General features: G+C 35.6%; 1 protein-coding gene across 1 annotated transcript in view; it reads right to left on the bottom strand.

Annotated features, from left to right (window-relative positions):
- The window catches only part of LOC115418349 (BMP/retinoic acid-inducible neural-specific protein 3-like), a 123,329-nt gene that overhangs the window by 53,083 nt on the left and 49,950 nt on the right, over window positions 1-20,296 (bottom strand). The window contains exon 4 of the mRNA XM_030132775.1: window positions 14,002-14,186. Within this exon, the coding sequence (XP_029988635.1) occupies window positions 14,002-14,186 (185 nt within the window). The remainder of the gene's footprint in view (window positions 1-14,001; window positions 14,187-20,296) is intronic.

Here is a 20,296-nt window from a genome sequence, read left to right as displayed (position 1 = left end):
TCTCTAAAATCTCCACTTTGGCTGGAGTTTTTGGAAATAATTGTGTTCAGTGACTTGAACCAGAGCGTTCATGTGGATGAAAGGCAAAAATGCTAAAAAAAAAAAAAAAAAAAAAAAATCAGTTTTTCCATACACCTAGCTATGTGCACATGGCATAAGAGTGGCAAATGCATCGATTTTTAGGGGGTTTCAGCTTAGAATATACATTTGCAGAGTACAATTGTGAAAGTGTTCATTTTTGCTGCTTTATAACAGACATTCATCATAACTCCAGTGTATGTGCAAACAAACATACCTGTATTATCTTAATTAGGTTACGTGCACAGTTAGGTCCAAAGCTTTCCAAAATCACAATTTTGGCTAGACTTTTCAGAAATAATTGTGCTCATTGACTTTAATCGGAGTGCTCATGTGGAAGAAAAGCAAAAATGCTTTAAAAATCAGTTTTTTCATGTACCTGGCTATGTGCATATGGCAATAAGAGCAGAAAACATTCATTTTTAGGGGAATTCAGCTTAAAATATAAATTTTCATCTGTGAAAATGTGAATGTTCGGTAGTTTATAACAGAATTTCAACATAACCCCAATGTACATGCATACAAAAATAACTGTATTATCGTAATTAGATTAGGTGCACAGTTAGGTCCAAAGCTGGAGTTTGCAGAAATAGTTGCGTTAATTGACTTTAACCAGAGTATTCATGTGGATGAAAGGCAAACAAAATAAGAAAATCCATGTTTCCATTTACCTGGCTATGTGTACATGTCATAAGAGCGGAAAACACATTTGTTTTTAAGGAAATTCAGCTTAAAATATAGATTTTCCAAGAACAGCTGTGAAAGTGTTAATGTTTGGCAGTTTATAACAGAGTTTCAGCATAACCCCAGTGTACTTGCATACAAAAATATCCGTATTATCTTAATTAGGTTAGGTGCACGGTTTGTAAATGGATGATGACCTCTGTGTTAATGGTCTGGAGCCCCAGCAGACCAATGCAGCACTTAGCCTGTTAACATGGTCCAGTGATACAGATGGCTGTGAGGCACATACATTATTTAAAAATCGAAGTCTTTAATATTATTGTAAGAACATTTAGGCAGGAACATTTAACTGATGAAGACTCATTACTGCTGTGAATCTCATATAAATAATTCCACACAAACAACATAAAATGTCACTTAGCGAGCTTGTGTTGTCAGATATTTGAGTAACAATGGACTTCAAATGGCTGCACTTTCAGCTTGGCGGGAAAAAAAGTACAAGATTGCATTAATGTTTCATGAATATCATCGCTCATTTCAAAATTGCCTCATTCGCTGCACCTTCTAGAATTGTCATTCGCTTAATCACCAAGGCATGGGAGATGTGCAAATCCACATTTGCATCTGAGATACGTTTCTGCCTGTTTATTCCGTCTCAGAGGATTTCATCGCATGTTTTAAGACCACTTTGTTGCACTGGCTTACACTCTAATGTCAACTATCGAGGGATGAGCTTATAAACTATAAGTAAGAAAGAAGGGGAAGAGGGAGGAAATGGCATCAGAATGAGATTATACTGCGCCTTTGAAATAAAAAAAAAAGAAAAACAAAAGAGGAAAAAACATCTGAAGCCACAGAGGAGAACAGGAAAAGCTTTGATAGAAGAAAGTGGAATTTATACTGCATGTGGAGTTATGTTCAACGAGTCTCTTTAAAAAAAAAAAAAAAAATCTATGCTGTGTTTACAGGAAGTACGATGCACTTGAAGAGGGGCCAAGAGACCATATTTGATTCTGTGTTTATTTTTCCTCCCTCGGCTTCAGTTCTTTTAACCATCGAACGCAGGCATGACTGGAAGCAGAGAATTAATCCCGACTATAACCAGAAGACATCTATATGTACCGTATGTATATGGCATAAGTATCTCAATCACCGATGATATATTGAGAATAAAAACCTCTTGCTAAAGGTTAAAGGCATTTAAGACGTGGCGAAAACACAAAAGCCCATTTATCTTCATTTCAGGATAAAACAAGATGAAGAAAGACTCTGTAATGAATTATTCATTCAACCTAGTGATAACAGAGGACGGAGCGCTTTGTTTCTTTTTGTTTTTTTTTTTTATTATGTTTTGTTTATCCTGCCATCAAAACTGCCCCAAACTCACAGTGCCGTGTTCTCAGCAGCCGTTCCTCAGCAGCCATTATCTGATTTCTGGAGCTCAGTCTTCACTTGTGTTCTTTTCTACTTCGACAAATGAAGCGTAGCGTCTCATGACTGACTGAACACTCCAGCCTCATGCAGCAAATTGGGTCAAACATTCCTTATCACTTCTCCTCCTCCCCATCGATGATATTCTCCTCCCAACTTAGTTTAATGAATCCTCAATACAATTTGCAGGCTGGAGCCGCAAATCAAAGGTAAGCGTATTGATCGATGCACCATTTCCTGTATACCTGCTGCACCCGAACCTGGGTAAAAAAAAAAAAAAAGGCCGGTTAAATAAGCTCTGTTTCATCTCTACTGCTCAGCCGAATATGACACCTTAACTCATACCGCAAAATGTTTGACAAATGACACAGGCTCTCAACGGAAATTACGGAAATCGAAGGGCTGATTCATCACACCATGTAACCGCACTGGATTTTTTTTTTTTTTTTTTCTTTTTTCTACAATCCTATCTATCTGTTTTTTTTTTTTTCTCTGTGATTATTTTCCAGTGCTGCTACGTTCAGTACCACAGGCCTCGAGGCCAAGTATTTCCACCATTTAAAATTCTTTATCTCTTAAAACCAGGGGACCAGTGTTCTTCTAAAAGGCAGCTTTGTTTTGGCATCCATCTTCATTGGGGTAAGGTAAAAAAAGAAAAAAAAACAAAGAAAAAAGAAAAAAAAAAAGCATGTTCAGAATTAAAGGCTGCTGACGCTGTGAATATTTTACATCAGTCACCTGAAAATGCCTCACAAACAAATGTACCCCAGAGGGCTTTTTCTCAATTCATCTCAATCAGAAGGGTTTTTAGCAGCACTTTGGTTCAGAAGCGGCTGCCAAATCAGCTCAACGTCCTCTTGCCAATTCACTTAGAGAATGTACAGTTTTATCTCTGATGGACTGTATAGCAAAGCATCACTAAGGACAAGTCAATGAAAAATTGGCTGTAGCGAAAAAAAAAAAAAAAAAAAAAGGAAAGGAGTTCCGTTTCTTAGCTGCAGCTGCACGGTCAGGATGAAGCTAATAGACACTGATGTTTCTGCGTATCCACTTGAGTTGCGTCTCAGTGTTGCTTTTGGCTCCATGCAACTTACTTGTTCTATGTAACTGTGTTTACCAGGTAAGTGAAATAATCTCCTTCACAACATACCGCTCAAACAATGTGCAAACTAGCATGTAAATCAACAGACAGTCGAGACGGGGGAAACGCAGAATATCATAGAATTTCTGTGAAGGATTTGGAGTGCTGTGAATGTTCTCCAGAGAAGGAATTGTACATTTGGTTACATTTGGAAATCAAAGTTGACTGATGCAACAATCTGCATATACACACATTACATTTTTTTTTTTTAATTTTATTTTATTGTATTTCTGTTTTTATTTTTTATTTTATTGTATTTCAAATTTCATCTTATTTCTTGCACTTCAAAAATTCTATGCATAATGTGCGCTGCTTTTATTTTTATTTTATTGTATTTCTCTCAAATTTCATCTTATTTCTTGCACTTCAAAAATTCTATGCATAATCAAATATTTTAATGTGCGCTGTTTTAATAATAATAATAATAATAATGGATTGGATTTATATAGCGCCTTTCTAGACACCCAAAGCGCTTTACATTATTGACCCATTATTCATTCGCGCTCACATTCTCCCTCTCTTTATATTTATTTTTATTCTATTGTATTTCTAATCAAATCTTAATGTATTTTAATATTGTTTTTTTTTTTTTTCAATCAATGTGAAGCACTTTGGGCTACAATTTCTGTATGAAAGGTGCTATAAAAATAAAGTTTATTATTATTATTATTATTATTATTATTATTATTATTATTATTATTACATATACATATTAGAACGTCTTCATAGTTTTCAAAAGACGTTGCGAGTTATGTAGTCTAATACCATGGTCACATTGGACAAAACATACATCCATCCATTAATCCTTGCAAGGGTTGCAGGGGTGCATTTAGGTGAAGGTGGTGTACACCCTGGACATGTCACCAGTTTATTGCAGGTCTGATGACTTCGGTGATTTAGATTGACCAGTTAACGTATTAACCCATAAAGACCTCCAGTGCTACTTTTATGACAGTTCCCACATGAATTTTTCTAAAGTGATTTATCATAATTTTAACTTAATTTTATAATGTTATCCCCCATATTTTGCATTTTTTTCAGTGAAAATCAGGTATTTTCCTATATTACATTTACTGATCATGTAGATGTTCATAAAAGTTCAGATTAAAGGTGAAGGTTATTATATTAGAAACATAGAAAACTGAAGAAAAAGTGACTTTTCCAGTAAAATCTATCATTAACTGAACATAAACCCAGTGTCTCCATCCACTGTCACTGATTAAACTCAATGGGTTTTCCTAGTGAATCAGTGTTGTAGTAGATGACAGTGTTTCCATGGTAACTACGGAGCCTCTGAACATCCTAATGGGTCATATCTGATGACAATGAAAAGATAACAAACTGTATTTTACACCAATTATTTACATGTATTGATAGGATTAGTGGATCAACTGGTATTAAACAGTTTAGATCAGTAGATGGTTTTGGTCGCAAGTGGATGTTTGGGTCTTTATGGGTTCAGGTGCATGTGTTTGGATAGTGGGATGAAGCTAAAGAACTATGAGAATATACAAAGTACACACAGAATGATAGAAGCTGGTTGGTGCAAAAATTAACCCTTCTTGCTTTGAGGCAATATTGCTAGCCCCTGCACCACCATTACACCCTTGTTTTCTTGAATTTCTTGTTCATGTTAATGCCTGGTACAACTAAAGGTACATTTGTTTGGACAAATAATAATAATGATAATAACAAAAATAGTTCGTAAGAGTTTAATTTCAGAGCTGATATCTATCCATTTTCCGTGTTTTCTTGATAATAACCAAAATTACTTCAGTTCTTACATCAACATCTATGGCACTGTACTGACAAAAACAGTGCTTTCAGGCATTCCATGTTTTCTTTTCTGTCTGTTTTAGTCACATGATACACACAGGAGTTAGTACTTTATTGCATAACCACTGTTTTTGATGACTTTTGATGGTCTAATAATTTTTTCCGCGACTGTATATTGGTCAAAACACAGTAACGAAGTTTAATTGATTGCCATTCCAACATTTATTTCAATATAAAGTAGCTTCTTGTTTTGGATAATCCCTTATGGCTCAACTAAAGCAAAAAATTATCTAAAAGTAAAAATGTGGGTCATTTAGCAACACTAATCTGTCAAATTGTCTCTAAAATGTCCCGTCAGAGAGATTTCGAATACTGTGTTTTGACCCATATGTGTTTTTGACTGACATTAAGCAGCATTCATTCCCTGGTCTAATGACTCTGCACTTATTACAGGATTACAGGCATTTATTGACTCCGGCTCCGATTGCAAGTGATGAAAACCCGACACTCAGGTGTATCTGCAAAATTTTCACCCCATCCTCATACAGACAATAGCATTATTGATTGCTTGTTAGATCCAGGAACAATGTGCAATGATGACTTTGTTCTTTGTGGGGTTTTCCAAGATGCAGCTCTGACAGGATGGAGAGGTGTGAGAAATTCATTCTGATTGAAAAGGAATCTACAGATCGTTCTTTTTCTACTGCCTTCGTGGCTCTGAATGTAATAAAATGTCAAGTGGAAGTGTGAAAAGATTCAATCACTTATTTTAGGGAGCTAATTTTAAGGCTTGAACTCTGAAGAGTAAGAATAAAATACCTGGACAGAGCATGAGTTTTTAATCATACACTAATATTTGATTTTTTGACATATTTTTACTTCAATTTCAGCCATTATTGGAGACACAGAATTGAAACGTCTGCACTTTGGAATAGTCTAATCAGAGACGTACTAAAACACATTTCACATCCCTGGGTTAATGAGCTGACTCTTACATTTTTATTTGACTGATTTGGCATTCATTATCCAGAACCGATTATTTTGTGACATTGAGAGTTGGAAGAAAATCTGTGTCAGGTTTAGAAAAAACAGTAGAGTTAAAATCATGATAAACCAAAATGATGAACTTCCTTTCTACAGAATAACTACAGTTTAGATCCCCACGTGAAGAGTAATTTAAAGACAAAATCCCTGCATGGACAGTTCTGTTCAAGATCGTTACCATTAGCAGTGGGTTTAATGCCACTCTAGAGGAGAACAGACTCTGCTTTTTATGCGAGCAAGGCAAATTGAAAGTGAGGTTATTTTTTGTCTTTTTTGCTTTATTCTTCTGTTTATAAGGACAGTTAAAAAAAAAAAAAAAAAAAAAAAAGGAGGGACGCACTCTGTAGCAAAACGACCTCCATTCATGTTTATTTCTTTTTTGCCAGATCATTAGTAAAACCTTGAGTTGCTTTTGTTGGATTTTGTTTTTGTCAAACTTGGGAGAGAAGACAAGAATAAGAGGATTTTTGTAATCAAAGTAAGTTTTTACTGCAGTTCTGTCTCTGAAGTCTTGTAAAGCTTTTATTGGTTTGGCACTTTATATGAAAGAAAATAAAAAACCATCAACCAACTACTGCTGAAAATGTAGATAAAGTTAAGTACTGCAAAGAAAATGAATAGAAAAGAGATAATCATTTATTAACCCTGTAACGGCAAACGTATCATATTTGATACATGAGTTTTGAAGCCCTCTACATGATCAGTGTGATATTTTTTGTCTTGAAAAACCTGATGTATACAATTAGATACATGCAATACACGAATAATCCACCAGGGGGGAGGAATTCGTTCACCAGAGGCCTTTCCAGTGATACTGTAAGACATTGTAAGGAATTATCAATTTATTAGACATGTTTGTGTTATATTATGTTTTTGTTTGTTCAGAAATAATAATATTTGAGCATTTATACCTGATCTACCAAATTCATTTTTTCATTCATTCATTTTCTGAACCTTTATCCTCACTAGGGTCACGGGGGTCGCTTGGAGCCTATCCCAGCTACTTATGGGCGAAGGCGGAGTACACCCTGGACATGTCGCCAGTTTATCCCAGGGCTGAACATAAAGAGACAAACAATCACTCTCACATTCACACCTATGGACAATTTAGATTAACCTATCAGTGCATGTCTTTGGATGGTGGGAGGAAGCCGGAGAGAACCCAAGCAAACACAGGGAGAACATGCAAACTCCACACAGAAAGGTCCCACCCCCATCGACTGGTGTTGGAATCAAACCCAGGACCTTCTGTCTGTGAGGCACCAGTGCTATCCACTGCACCACCGTGTTTTTTGTTTGTTCAGAAATAATATTTGAGCATTGAGACCCAATCTATGAAATATGATACAAAATAGAGACTCATACATGGAAATTGATATTTAAAACAAAATTGGGTTCTTCAGAAGGACCAATAAAGGCTCCAGTTTCAAAGAACTGGAATTTTCTGTCAATGATTTCATCGTTCAGACCAAAAATACTGAAAAAAACATGCTTTTGATTTGTGAGGATTTGATGTTTTGTATTTAACCATGGAGTTTATTTACTGTTTGCATTTTGGCCTATAGTGTTGTGCCTTATTTAATATACCAGTGAAAAAAAGGTAAATGGATTCACTGATTAAAGAGGTCAGATAATAACAATAATAATAATAATAATAATAATACTACTACATCGGTTTTATATAGCGCTTTTATAAGTACTCAAAGACACTTGATGTAGATGTAGATGTATGAGGGCCATTCAATAAGTTCATGGCCTCACCCAGAACAGAACAACACAGACTGATAATTTATATTTTATTTTTCAACATAATCTCCATTTACAGCAATGCACTTGGTCCATCGATGTTCAAGCATCACTATCCCATCACGAAAGAATGTAACATCCTGTATTATAACAACCAGTATTTCTGGGTGAGGCCATGAACTTATTGAACAGCCCTCGTAGTACTGATAGTCACTATCAACAGCACACAACAACACACACGGAATGGACCGTTAGCTTAATGAAGTGTGATATCCACTATTCACTAGGGCTGCAACTAATGATGATTTTAATAATTGATTAATCCATAGATTATGTTAATAACTAATCAATTCATCGGATAAACACAAAAAAAAAAAAGGGGGGGGGGGGTATATGTGGGGGGTATATGTGGGGGTATGCTCCATAAGTGCCACAACTACCAAAGCTGGCGTGAAACTTAATTTTGGACATCCGACTCTCTCTTTTACTCCGGAGCTTACACAAAATTTTCACAACTTCTAGGCTATATCCTATCCAAACTATAGTCTTCAACCAGCTCCGGTTACAGGCTATCAAACTAGCATTGTATGTATTAGTTCCAGTCAACGATAGGTAACGTTAGTCTTGTGGCTTGATAAACAGAAATGGATGAAAACATTTTAATTACGACGATAGTGTCTAACTAGCTAGCAGGCTTAAGTAATCATGACACGTTGGCTATCTTAAGCTAGGTTTACATTATGTTCCTGGTGGCCACAGCAGTCCAGTTTGCCCGAAATGTACTGCGCTGTAGGATTTTGGCCATTTTTTTCTCCATATTCAAGTTTTGTTACATAAATAGCGCACTATGTTTCGGCCAAACGCTGCTGCCCGACATCCGAAGCCTCAGTCATGCTGTTTTGTGTTTTCCTCTGTTATGTGCTCAAGACCTAACGAATCAATTGCCGAAGTCCTTGCCAACTCTTTTAAGAATTGATTTGGATTGATTTAATTGATTCGTTGTCGCAGCACTACTGTTCACACATCTTTACCATGATATCACATTTTTTACTTTAAATAAAACCTTGGATGGCTTGTCACAATAACACTGATGTCTTCTATAATGGGATAGTTTTATACCTTCCAAAGCTGCATAATCAAACTCAATAGTGTAGAAGAAATGCGACAATTTCAGTATCAACATTCATTCTGTTCTTAGGAGCTGTGTCTAATGGTGTAAACAACAACAATCCACCCCCATAATTTATTTGACTCCATTCTCATCCTCCCATTGTGCTGCTCTGGTCAAACACCTTTTGACATTCAATTTTAGCACACTGGACACAGACTCAAGGCTACAGTTATTTTGTTTAGTATCCTTCTGGAAATTCTCTTTGCATCTGTTGGAACCATCACACAAACACCACAACAGGAGAGACGCTGCAGTCAAACAGTATTCGCTCCTGGACTCACAAAGACGACCAAAACTGCATTCCTGCTAACCAGCAATTTTGCTAGAAATATTAGCAATCTCATTTATTTTTCTTATTAGAGACCAGGCACCAATCAGTAAAGAAAAAGGATTGAATACTCTGCACAAATGATGGATAAAAAAAGGATCTGTGTAAGTCCGTCCACTGCAAACTCATATATTTTGCATAAAGCCTAATTATCATAACCTGTTCTTGTGAAATATATTACATTTGTGGATGAATCCCATTATAGTTTTGATCCAGTTACTGTCTCTATGTGTTTATACTCATGTACAACTTCAATATAATCACCATTATTAGCTACTTGTAGCTCTAGTGGTCACGTGCATTTACAGTGATACGTTGACCTCTGTCCATACGACACTAAAACGACCACAAACTGGTACAAATACTCAAGCAAACCACTCTTTCTGTGGGAATTGAAATGGTGGACACTGGAAAATACTGGATGCATTATAAACGCAGAGGCTTAAATCTGTCATGAAGGTGAGCAGTCAAATGTATCCATGCTGACCTCGATCTAGTGCAGGTCACACACTGATTTATTCACCTGGTTTTAATGTTTCAGGTGCAGGTTCATTACACTAAGAAATAACAGACTTGCGCAAAATGGACTGTGGCATCATCCTTCTCTAATCTGTCCATTTTCCTTGTCTACATGGATACACACAAACAGAGTAGTTAAATATCTCTGTTTTTGAAACCTAAAATTCCCTCTAAGTGTGGACAAAAGGTCTGAACGTAGAGAAAAATGCTGTTAAATACACTTGTTTGGATGGGGCACGACAAAATGGAACTGTTCTATATTTTACAGTAGAACTTAACCCTTTAAACCCTACGCCTCAAATGGTCCACCTGGACTTTTTTTCTTATTTTGACTAAGAAAAAAAGTCCACTAAGTTTAGAAAATATGCTGTGAGTGAGTCCATTTACCCATTGTTCCAGAGCACTTTTCTTCCCCCAGATATTTTGAAATCTAGCGATCATTTACAATTTACTGCATGTTATAATTCTGCTAAAATGTTATAATTATATATAATTATAATTATATATAATTATAATTCTCCAGCTTCTAGTACAGGTGTGAGTGAAAGAACTGTAATAACCCAACAAAATCTATAAAGCACAACATCTCAGGTTTCAGAAACCGTTGGAATTTTTCCAATTGCACAAACAGTGAAAGAGTTACAGCCATCCAAACTGCATATACGCAGGGGGTGTCAGCGGTGACACATCAGATTTTAAAGAGTTAAAGGTTGAGCAGGTCCTTTTAGAATTAATAAAATTCACTTTAGCCTACCCAAGTTTAACCCTCAAAGACCTAAACAGCCACCAGTGACTTTTGCAAAAGCATCTATCATTCTAAGTGTTGAATCCAACCAATATAGTTTAATAATTACGGAAAAATGCATCACATATGACACATGTGGCGTTCAAAGACTCCATAGTGAACGTAGAAACCCCAGTATGTTCTACAATGAAACCCATGTAGTTTAACAAAAGACCTTGGTTGTAGATGCTTGTATTTTCAGTTCAATTAATGATATATTTCGCTGAAAAAGTCACCTTTTCTTCAGTTTTTCTCTGATATAAAAAGCTTTGTATTAACTCTTAGCTTTTATGACAGTTAAAGGTTGAGCAGGTCCTTTTAGAATGAAGAAAATTCACTTTAGCCTCCCCAAGTTTAACCCTCGAAGACCTAAATAGCCACCAGTGACCAAAAGCATCTTCTGTTCTAATTGTTGAATCCAACCAATACAGTTTAATAATTAAGAAAAAATGCATCACACATATCATGTGGCGTTCAAAGACTCCATAGTGAACATATAAACCCAGTATGTTCTACAATGAAACCCATGTAGTTTACCAGATGACCTTGGTTGTAGATGCTTGTGTTTTATGTTCAGTTAATGATATATTTTGCTTAAAAAGTCATCTTTTCTGCAGTTTTTCTCTGATATTATAAGCTTTGTATTAACTCTTAGCTTTTATGACAGTTAAAGGTTGAGCAGGTCCTTTTAGAATTAATAAAATTCACTTTAGCCTCCCAGCGTTTAACCTTCAAAGACCTAAATAGCCACCAGTGACCAAAAGCATCTACTGTTCTAAGTGTTGAATCCAAACAATACAGTTAAATAATTAAGAAAAAATGCATCACACATATCATGTGGCGTTCAAAGACTCCATAGTGAACATATAAACCCAGTATGTTCTACAATGAAACCCATGTAGTTTAACAGATGACCTTGGTTGTAGATGCTTGTGTTTTATGTTCAGTTAATGATATATTTTGCTAAAAAAAAAAAAAAAAAGAAAGTCATCTTTTCTTCAGTTTTTCTCTGATATAATAAGCTTTGTATTAACTCTGAGCTTTCATGACAGTTAAAGGTTGAGCGGGTCATTTTAGAATTAATAAAATTCACTTTAGCCTCCCCAAGTTTAACCCTCAAAGACCTAAATAGCCACCAGTGACCAAAAGCATCTTCTGTTCTAAGTGTTGAATCCAACCAATACAGTTAAATAATTAAGATAAAATGCATCACACATATCATGTGGCGTTCAAAGACTCCATAGTGAACATAGAAACCCCAGTATGTTCTACAATGAAACCCATGTAGTTTAACAAATGACCTTGGTTGTAGATGCTTGTGTTTTATGTTCAGTTAATGATATATTTTGCTAAAAAAAAAAAAAAAAAAGAAAGTCATCTTTTCTTCATTTTCTCTCTGATATAAAAAGCTGTGTATTAACTCTGAGCTTTTATGACAGTTAAAGGTTAAGTAGGTCATTTTAGAATGAATAAAATTCACTTTAGCCTCCCCAAGTTTAACTCTCAAAGACCTAAACAGCCACCAGTGACCAAAAGCATCTTCTGTTCTAAGTGTTGAATCCAAACAATACAGTTTAATTAAGGAAAAATGCATCACATATGACACATGTGGCGTTCAAAGACTCCATAGTGAACGTAGAAATTCAGTATGTTCTACAATGAAACCCATGTAGTTTAACAGATGACCTTGGTTGTAGATGCTTTTGTTCTATGTACAGTTAATGATATATTTTGCTTAAAAAGTCACCTTTTCTTCAGTTTCTCTCTGATATAAAAACCTTTGTATTAACTCTGAGCTTTTATGAACATCTACACACAAGGTTAATTATGAGAAAATACCAGATTTTTGCTGAAAAGTGCACAAATATAGAGGATAATATTATAATAAATGGTAATCACTTGAATAGTTAAATGTAGAGGAAAAAAATGTAAAAAAAAAAAAATTTAAAAAATAAATAAATAAATAAAATAGTTCAGGGACTTAAAATAAAAGGCTAAAAAGATATCTTGTCTGCTCTACTTGTTTCTCCTTTGCTCCCCTCCTCTAAAATGCAAATACTGTAAATGTGAATAAATAAGTAAATGAATAATACTAAGCCAACAGTCACTGATCTATAGTCAGGTTGGGCGTTTTCTCTGGCATTCGGTCACAACACTATCACTGCTGAGACAGGTGTAATCACAGCACACCCCGAGCAAACTAAAGAAGCTGGCAGTGTCTCAGATGGGTGGCTTTTGCAGGTTGCAGATATTACCTACATTCCGTGACGTTAATCTGTTGTTTACCAGAAGCAAGTATAAACACATTAAAGCCATGTGAGGAAGCCGAAGCAGATTCCACAGAAAGTGCAGATAATTCAGTCTGTGGAGCGAAGGGCAGACTCAGCCGATTCAATTCATTCTTCTTGATAACAACTGACAGAGTGATGAATGAACACCCCGAAGGTATTAAACAGCAAAAGATGCAGAGCGATATTTACATCATAAGCATATCTCGATATGCATAGTATGTTGTTCTGTATAGAAGGCTGAAAATGCACCAGTGAACAGGCAAGGATGGAAACAAACAATTCTCGCTACCTCCTCTGTTGGTCAATGTTTCCTTCATTGATAGCATACGTCTGCATGTCTAAAGTAATGCGGCAAAGCAGCTTTAAGGCCACAGAAGACAAAGTCAGCAGGAAAAATATTTAATACCCAAATGTTTTTACTCAAACATCTTGTATGTGGTATTTATTTACTTACAGAACAGCATATTAAAATTGACAAAACTAAAATGGCCTTGTTGATGGCTCCTCCACACTATGTTACAAATAATTACAACATTTGCAAAATGGTTTTGTATTTCACTACAAAAGCTTTTTTTTCGTCTGACTGTGTACAGAACAAAAGCGTCTTCAAAGATGTTGTTTCTTTTGTCCTTGCATCAGTTTGAAAGGGAATTTTTCCTGAGTGAAAAGTGAAACAAATTCTTCTGAGAAAGAGGGAAATAATAATATCCCACCCTGGCCTTGAAAACAGCTATTTCCAAACCTGCTGATTGCAGGTTTTCCATTTAAATGCCGCAAACCGGCAATGATTCTATTAATCTGTTTGCAAGGGAGCTAATCAAGAACACTTACCATGTTTGGAAATTGGAAATCTAATTTGAAAAATCACCTCATGCAATGGCAATAACTGTTTTAGAAAAAATAAAAAATAAAAAAAAAAAACACACCCAAAGCGGTCTGAGTCTAATTTTTGCATTTTTGCTTTGTTTGACACGAGTCCAGGGAGCAGCAGCAGCATTGGGCTTTTACCTTGATAGCGGTTGAGGCGATCTGGATGTGGTGCAGCTTGTGCAGGGTGCTTTCCCTGTCAATGAAGTAGGACGCAGCCAGCTGGTGCAGAGCCTCCAGAGTCACAGCTGTGCCATTGGATTCACTCACTTCCGACGTCCGACTCAACTTCCGCTTGTCTACAAAGATCATTAATGACTCTTCTCCTGTGAATGCACAAAAACAGCCACAAATACACAGTTAATACATGACAGTCCTCCCTATGATATACATTCATTTGTTCGTCCATTTTCTGAACTGTTTATTCCTTGGAGGTGCAGGAGCCTGTCTCAGCTACCAACAGCAGAAGGTGGAGTACAACCTGGACATGTCACCAGTTCATCACAAATACAGACCAACAACCATTCATACTCACATCCACAGACTGACCAGTTAACTTATGAAGGTAAGAAACCAAAGCACCCAGAAAGAACCCATGCAAACATCAGAGGAACATGCAAACTCCACACACAGGGTACTTGCTCTTTATCCAAATAAAATTCCAGACTTTTTCAAAACTGCCATTTTTTTTTTTTTTTTTACCCCAAGACCTTGACTTTTTGTACTTTTATACTTTCATGCCTACTTTTTTGGTTGAGACTGTACCTGTTATACACGAATACAAACCGTAATAAAACAAACAGCAGGGGGAGAATCCAACATTCAACTAGAAGCACTCGGAGAGCGCAGACCTCCGCCAAGGCTGATCAGTGCCCCCCCCCCCCCCGATCACCACCAAAATTTAATCATTTCTTCCTTCCGTTAGTGTGCAACATAACTCAAAAAGTTATGGACAGATTCTGCTGAAATTTTCAGGGTTTGTTGGAAATGGGATAAGGAAGAAATGATTAAATTTTGGTGGTGATCGGGGGTGGGGGGGCCCACGGGGGGGGCCACTGATCAGCCTTGGCGGAGGTCTGCGCTCTCCGAGTGCTTCTAGTTTTATATGTTTTGACTTGACAGACTGTGAAGTGCTGTATGGTGCTGCCAGCTGAAATTGCTCAAGTGAAATAAATCAATTTTATAACAATCCGACACTGACAAACTGATTTTATCCATAATTTAATTTTTATACGTTTTAGTTTTGTAAGCACACAATACAGTTTCAGTTATTTATCGTTTTTTTCTTTTAATTTTTGTTTTTATTTCTTTCAGTTAACGAAAAAAATGTTGAATTCTAGTTTTTGTCGTTTCATTAGTTTTCGTTAACGATAACAACCTTAGTAAACAGGCACAACAGTGGACACCGTTACATATTTGTACATAGCATACTTTCTGTCCATTCTAGTTTGTGTGCAGATGACATGCATAACCTTCTAATTCCAGGTCAGGATTTGGTGCAAAACCTGGTCCAGTTCCAGTCCGATTGGTCAGTTTCATTGCAGGAATAGATCAAGTTTCAATCACATTATATGGGTGTGTCTACTATCAGAACTTCAATTTCAGTCGAGCTAACATGTTTACATGCATTTTTAAAGTCCAGTTTTAGTCAAATCAATGCAATAATTCAATTTTTAAGTGTCATGTAAATCTACTGAGTGCTAACGCTTTAACATACAGAGGTGCGAATATGGACGTTAATTGTTTAGCAGTAAAAAAAATAACCCCATACGGAAATAATCATGTTCTGCAGCATTGATTCACCAATAAAACCCTTGTAGTTTGTCAATTGCCAGTGGTTGCAGACGCTTGTTTTTATGTTCATTTAATGATATACTTTGCTAAAAAAAAAAAAAAAGTCACTTTTTCTTCAGTTTTCTCTGTTTTACTATAATAACTGATAGAGTTTTATGAACATTTACATGGTTCGTAAATTAAATATGAGAAATTACCTTCTTTTCACTGGAAAAATGCAGAAGATCAAATAATGAGTAGCATTAAATCATTTAGGGAAATATAAAGTCAACACAAAAATACTCCTTTAAGGGTGAACCTGCAGGAGTTTGTGTATGTTTATATTCACACCAACAAAACCATCCATTTTATTTGAATGGATACTGGATACAAATGAATATAATATGTGTGTATTTACTATGACACTTTGCAGAAGCAACAAAAGATGTTATTGTAAAAAGTGTAGAATTAGTGTAGGTTTATTATAAAGCTGTAACGGGATGGGCTTTAACATACTGAGGTGTGAATATGGATCTCAAAAAAAAAAAAAAAACATCAACACCTGACATTTATGCACCTTTTGGATTCATATAAGCCCATCATATAGCTAAACTCACATTCAATAAATCAAAAAGTGTTCTACAGATGTAAAACTCATGTGTGTGGCAATAAAACTGGCGCCCCCACAGCACAAATTGAAATGCTTTAATGAAGAAGTCTTTAATTACAAACAGAGCTGAAGCTTTTAGAGGACGCTATATTGACAGATCCTGGAAGGAGTGAAAGATCGATGGTGAAATCCTTCCTAACGAAATTAAGTTTTATGGAGAATGTGTTTTTAATTTAGAGAGGAGCTGCAACTAACAGTACTGCCGAGAATAGATTAAGGTTAACACTTGTCTCCGTCAAACATCTCCATTTTGACAACACGTTTTGTGGATAATTGAGTTCTGAAAAAAGCAGAAAAGAAAACAGGATGACATTACTTCTTGTGTTTTCAAGTACAAATTGAGTTAGATGAAGTTTCTGTAACTCAGGTTGAGTGAAGTACCTCATATTTTCCTGTTTCAATGTACTGAAATTTGCAGCGGGAGCGCCGTCACCTACACAAACTCCCAAGAGAGATGAAGGTGTAGGAAACGGCAACATATTAAATAGATAGTTTTTCTGCTGGAGCTCTGTTTTCTTTGGTTACAGCAGTGGTTCTCTAACTTTTAACGGTGGCGTGCCACCTGAAATGTACTTTTTTTAGCCAAGTACCCCCAACTCTCGCTTCAGTATTTTTGACTGAAAAAAATTAGGCAAAATTTGTTCCCTGTGCCAAAGGTGTCTGTTGATATTTTCAAAACTTTGTAAATTAACAACATATATTTAACTGTTTTATATATATATATATATATATATATATATATATATATATATATATATATAAAACACTTTTTAAAGTAAATTTTGTGTGCAAAATATAAACTGAAAAGTACCCTCTTTGATTGATAAGAAAAATAAAGAAATTGGTCATTAATTAATAAATTAACCTTTCATCAACAAACAATAATACTTAGCTTCTCACATAAACTCATTTTTAATCATATCAAATTGAAATGTTCTTAAAATGTAACCAAAGCTTATTTAGGTAGAAAAGCCTGCTTAAATGCTTTATTACACCACATATAAAGTACATAAAGTAAAGGGACATCAACAATATTGTTGGAGACAGTGTGGGAATGCAAGTGCTAATCACCCTCATATTTTCTGGACATTTGCAGAATTGAAGTCTTTCTGGGAAAAGCTTTCAGAAACGATTGAGCGCATTTTGACTTTCACAGTTCTTAAAGACCCCAAGTTCTTTTTGCTGGGACTGCTACCTGGAGATGTATTAGAGAAAGAAGACAAATACCTCTTTAACCCCATAAAGCCTGAACCATTAAATTATTGACCAAAAATTCCAGTTCTTTGAAACTGGAGCCTTTATTGGTCCTTCTGAACAACCAAAGAAAAAAAAAATTATATATCAATTTTCATGTATGAGTTTTAATTTTGTATCATATTTGATACATCAGGTCTCAATGCTCAAATATTAGTTGTTGTTTTTTTTTAACAAACACATTATATAACACAAACATGTCTAACAAATTGATAATTCCTTTTCAAAATTGGCAAAGTTCTTCCTTCTTCCTCATTAGCGATAATCTTGTAGTGTCACTGGAAAGGCCTCTGGTGAATGAATTCCTCCCCCCTGGTGGATTATCTGTGTATTGCATAATTGTACACATTAGGTTTTTCAAGACAAAAAAAATATCACACTGATCATGTAGAGGGCTTCAAAAGTCATACATCAAATATGATACATTTGGTGTTATAGGATTAAAATTCTTATAATTGCTTCCAAAACGGCCATTACAAGGAACTGGCTCAAAACTGATGCACCCAGTGAGGATCAGTGGCTATAATAGAGGAAATCTACTCAATGGAAAGATTGACTTATTACCTCCAGCTCAAGGAACATATCTTCATAAAGCACTGGAGAAAATGCCTGGACCATAAACAAAACAGTGCATAATTACTACTGTCTGTTATTTAAATATTTTGCGTTCAGCCAGTGACCCCTAGTTTCTGTTCTGTATTTTCTGTTGATAAAACAAATAGAAATAAAGTATAAAATAATAATAATAATAATAATAATAATAATAATAATAATAATAATAATAAATGTTACCAAAACTTAAACACGATGATTGACCATAAAACTATTACATGAATGTATTTATTGTGTTTCATATTTCAGCATTAATTCTCAATATTTATTTAGTAAGTAAGTACTTAAAGCTTTATTTATATAGCACTTTTTAAAACAACATGTTACAAAGTGTTTCACATAAAGCAGAGATAGATCAAATGAAATCAAATTTTAAGCCAATTTACAGAAACCCATCAGAATCTACAATCAAGTACAATCAACAGTATTTTGTATTCGGTACATGATGACTTATTTAATGTATTTTTCCCAGAAATTTTCGAGTACCCCCTGGGCTTCTTCCAAGTACCCCTGGGGGTACGTGTAACCCCACTTTGGGAACCCCAGGGTTACAGTAACATGGCTCGTATGATTCTACTATAAATGATTTTTATAAAAGCCATGTATCAAAAGCTATAGGATAAAGAATAAATATGCTGCATTTAGCCTTTGCAGTTCTTTGTTTTTGTTTGTAAAAGATGATGAACTGGATTGTCCTTTCAGTCTATTTTAAATAATGTTGCTATTCATCATCTTTGTGAATTTATGCAGTGGAGACAAAAGATGAAAAGACCCGTTTGAGGAGCTGGAAGGAGATTTTGCAGTAGATAGCCACGGGAGCTTTGTGCAGCTTTAGAGTACACTGCCTTACAGCTTGCTTAGATCTATTGTTTTGGAAACAGAGGATGTATTGGCACTTTTGTCTAACAACTCTAAACATAGATTTTTACATGTTGAATGAGAGGAAAATTACCCTATACTACAGTGCATCATCACACGACTGAAGTGGAACCAATATTTAATCAAATATTTAGACATATAAACAAAAAAATTAGATGCTTTATTGACTCTTGGCTCTTCAGTTTAACCCATAAAGACCCAGGGTTGTGTTTGAGTCAGTTCCCAAATGAATTTTTCTCTCTATTTAACCTTTCTTAAGTACCTTATCACCATTTATTATAATATTATCATCTGTATTTTGCATGTTTCAGTGTAAATCATGAATTTTCCCATATTTATTTTCCTACATTTAATTGAACTGTTCATGTATTTTTGTATTATTATTGTATGGTATTATATTTTTATATGTATCGTGTTCATTTTGCACAGACTCAGTCATTACACAGACTCTCTAAACCAGGCATGTCCAAAGTCCGGCCCGTGGGCCAATCACGGCCCGCGGTCAGATTTTATACGGCCCACAGCTTGGGTTTTAGAACGTATTATTTATGGCCCGCTTGGACTGTTGAACAGAGTACATGAATCATAAAAGGTTCAAAATGCAGTTTCTCCTTTCACCTCATGGTGGCAGCACCACTCTAACTCTATCTGGCTCTGTGACCTCGCCGTGAACCTTTTTCGCTAATTTCAAACCACGGCCCCTGTAAATAAAAAAACGGAAGTTGACAGTGAGGGCTGCCGCTTCCAGAAGAGATGGGAATTACAATTTTTTTTCACTGAAAATCGAGGAAATTGTGTTTGCCTAATTTGTCAAGAGACTGTTGCCTTGTTTAAGGAATTCAATGTAAAGAGACAGGAGCAGACAAAACATGCTAACGCATACGACAAGCTAGCAGGGAGTGAGCGCTCCGAAAAAGTGAAAATTCAAGCTGCTTTAAACTCACAACAGTGACTCTTCATGTGAACCTGGGAGTTCAATGAATTCACCACCAAGGCAGGCTACCAAGTTGCCAGGTTAGTTGCCTCTAACTGCTGGTGTTATGTACTTGTAGATGTGACACAAAATATTACTTTCAGAATGATTTTGTGAAAGACAAGAGTAAGAGTCATATGTTTACATCTTAAACGTTAACAGACTTTGCATTACTGAGTAATATATGAGTAATGATTACTCATATAAGTCATGTTTAAAATGAATGTGGGGTTACGATTTTTATCAGCTTGGAAGTTTAAGATACTCTATACAGT

Source organism: Sphaeramia orbicularis, chromosome 4, assembly GCF_902148855.1.
Source record: "Sphaeramia orbicularis chromosome 4, fSphaOr1.1, whole genome shotgun sequence".
NCBI lineage: Eukaryota > Metazoa > Chordata > Actinopteri > Kurtiformes > Apogonidae > Sphaeramia > Sphaeramia orbicularis.
Note: the sequence above shows the minus strand (reverse complement) of the source record. Positions and strands in the feature narration are given on the sequence as shown.